The sequence below is a fragment of the Echinops telfairi genome, unplaced genomic scaffold (genome assembly GCF_000313985.2).
Source record: "Echinops telfairi isolate 266 unplaced genomic scaffold, ASM31398v2 ScPeMD7_7459;HRSCAF=8497, whole genome shotgun sequence".
Taxonomy (NCBI): Eukaryota; Metazoa; Chordata; class Mammalia; order Afrosoricida; family Tenrecidae; genus Echinops; species Echinops telfairi.
This window is the reverse complement of record NW_022111359.1, coordinates 4,261,291-4,262,398: the sequence shown is the minus strand read 5'-3', so window position 1 is coordinate 4,262,398 and position 1,108 is coordinate 4,261,291. Positions and strand designations below refer to the sequence as shown.

The following is a 1,108-nucleotide window of genomic DNA, read 5'->3' as shown; positions in this document are numbered from 1 at the left end:
GGGGGGGAGCTGGGGGGGGTGTTAAGGGCAGGGTTTCTAAGGAACACAGATAGGTGCAAGGCCAGATCAGCAGGGAACATTCCAGGATGTGTGATGGGGGGGCCACGCGGACTCCCCAGCTGTTTCTGCAAAGCTGGAAGTCAGTGTGAATGTTACAAGACATGCTGGCTGCCCGTGCTTTCCACACTGAAGTCCCTGAGGGCCACCCTGAGTGGCCAGCCCCACCCCATGAACACCCCGCCCACCAGGAGAGCAGCAGACCAATTCTCACGGGAGTGTGGAGGGCTGTGTGGCTGCAGACGTGCACTGGACGCAGGGCGACAGCAGCGGGTTTCCCCCAGCAGCTCAGGCACAGTTGGGCACGTGTCTCCAATTCCATCCCAGCAGTGTGCCCTCCCTCACCCCGCTTCCTCTCTGGGTTCCCTTATTTCTGGTCCTTCTGAGATGACAGCACCGATGGAGGATTATTAACAGGCCCCACTGGTTGCCTTGCGGTTGGTGAGGGCACCGTCCTCACATGCCCACCGTTACAGGATCAGGCAGCGAGGGCTCAAACCATCAAAATCCCGTGCCAACTCGCAGCGCCCCTAGAGAACAAGAGTGGCACTGCCCCTGTGGGTTTATGAAGCTGTTAATTTTATTCACTATCAACTGCAACGTCGGTAGTTCAAAGCCCCGCAGGAAAAAGGTGAGGCTTTCTACTCCCGTAAAAGGTGACAGTTGAGACATCAGTCAGTTTAAGACATGAAAATAATAATTCATAAATTATCAAGGGTTCATGAGGTGGAGGAGGGAGGGAAAAAACAAGCTGATACCAAGGGCTCAAGTAGAAAGAAAATGTTTTGAGAATGAGGATGGCAACCAATGTCCAAATGTGCTTGACACAATGGATGGATGGATGGATTGTGATAAGACTTATACGAGCCCCCCCCCCATAAAATGATTTAAATAAACAAATGAATCAAAAAGAGTGACCATCTCAGAAGCACACAGAGGCAGTTCTACCCTGCCCTACAGGGTCCCTCTGAGCACCTCATTGGATCCCACTCATAGCACCCCTGTAGGACAGGGTTGGAGTAACTCTGGGTTTCCAAGGCTGTCAATTTTT

At 52.5% G+C, this 1,108-nt stretch overlaps 1 protein-coding gene across 1 annotated transcript in view; it reads left to right on the top strand.

Annotated features, from left to right (window-relative positions):
- The window catches only part of PIP5K1C (phosphatidylinositol-4-phosphate 5-kinase type 1 gamma), a 28,604-nt gene that overhangs the window by 17,618 nt on the left and 9,878 nt on the right, over window positions 1-1,108 (top strand). Inside the window, exon 10 of the mRNA XM_045300050.1 lies at window positions 667-688. Within this exon, the coding sequence (XP_045155985.1) occupies window positions 667-688 (22 nt within the window). The remainder of the gene's footprint in view (window positions 1-666; window positions 689-1,108) is intronic.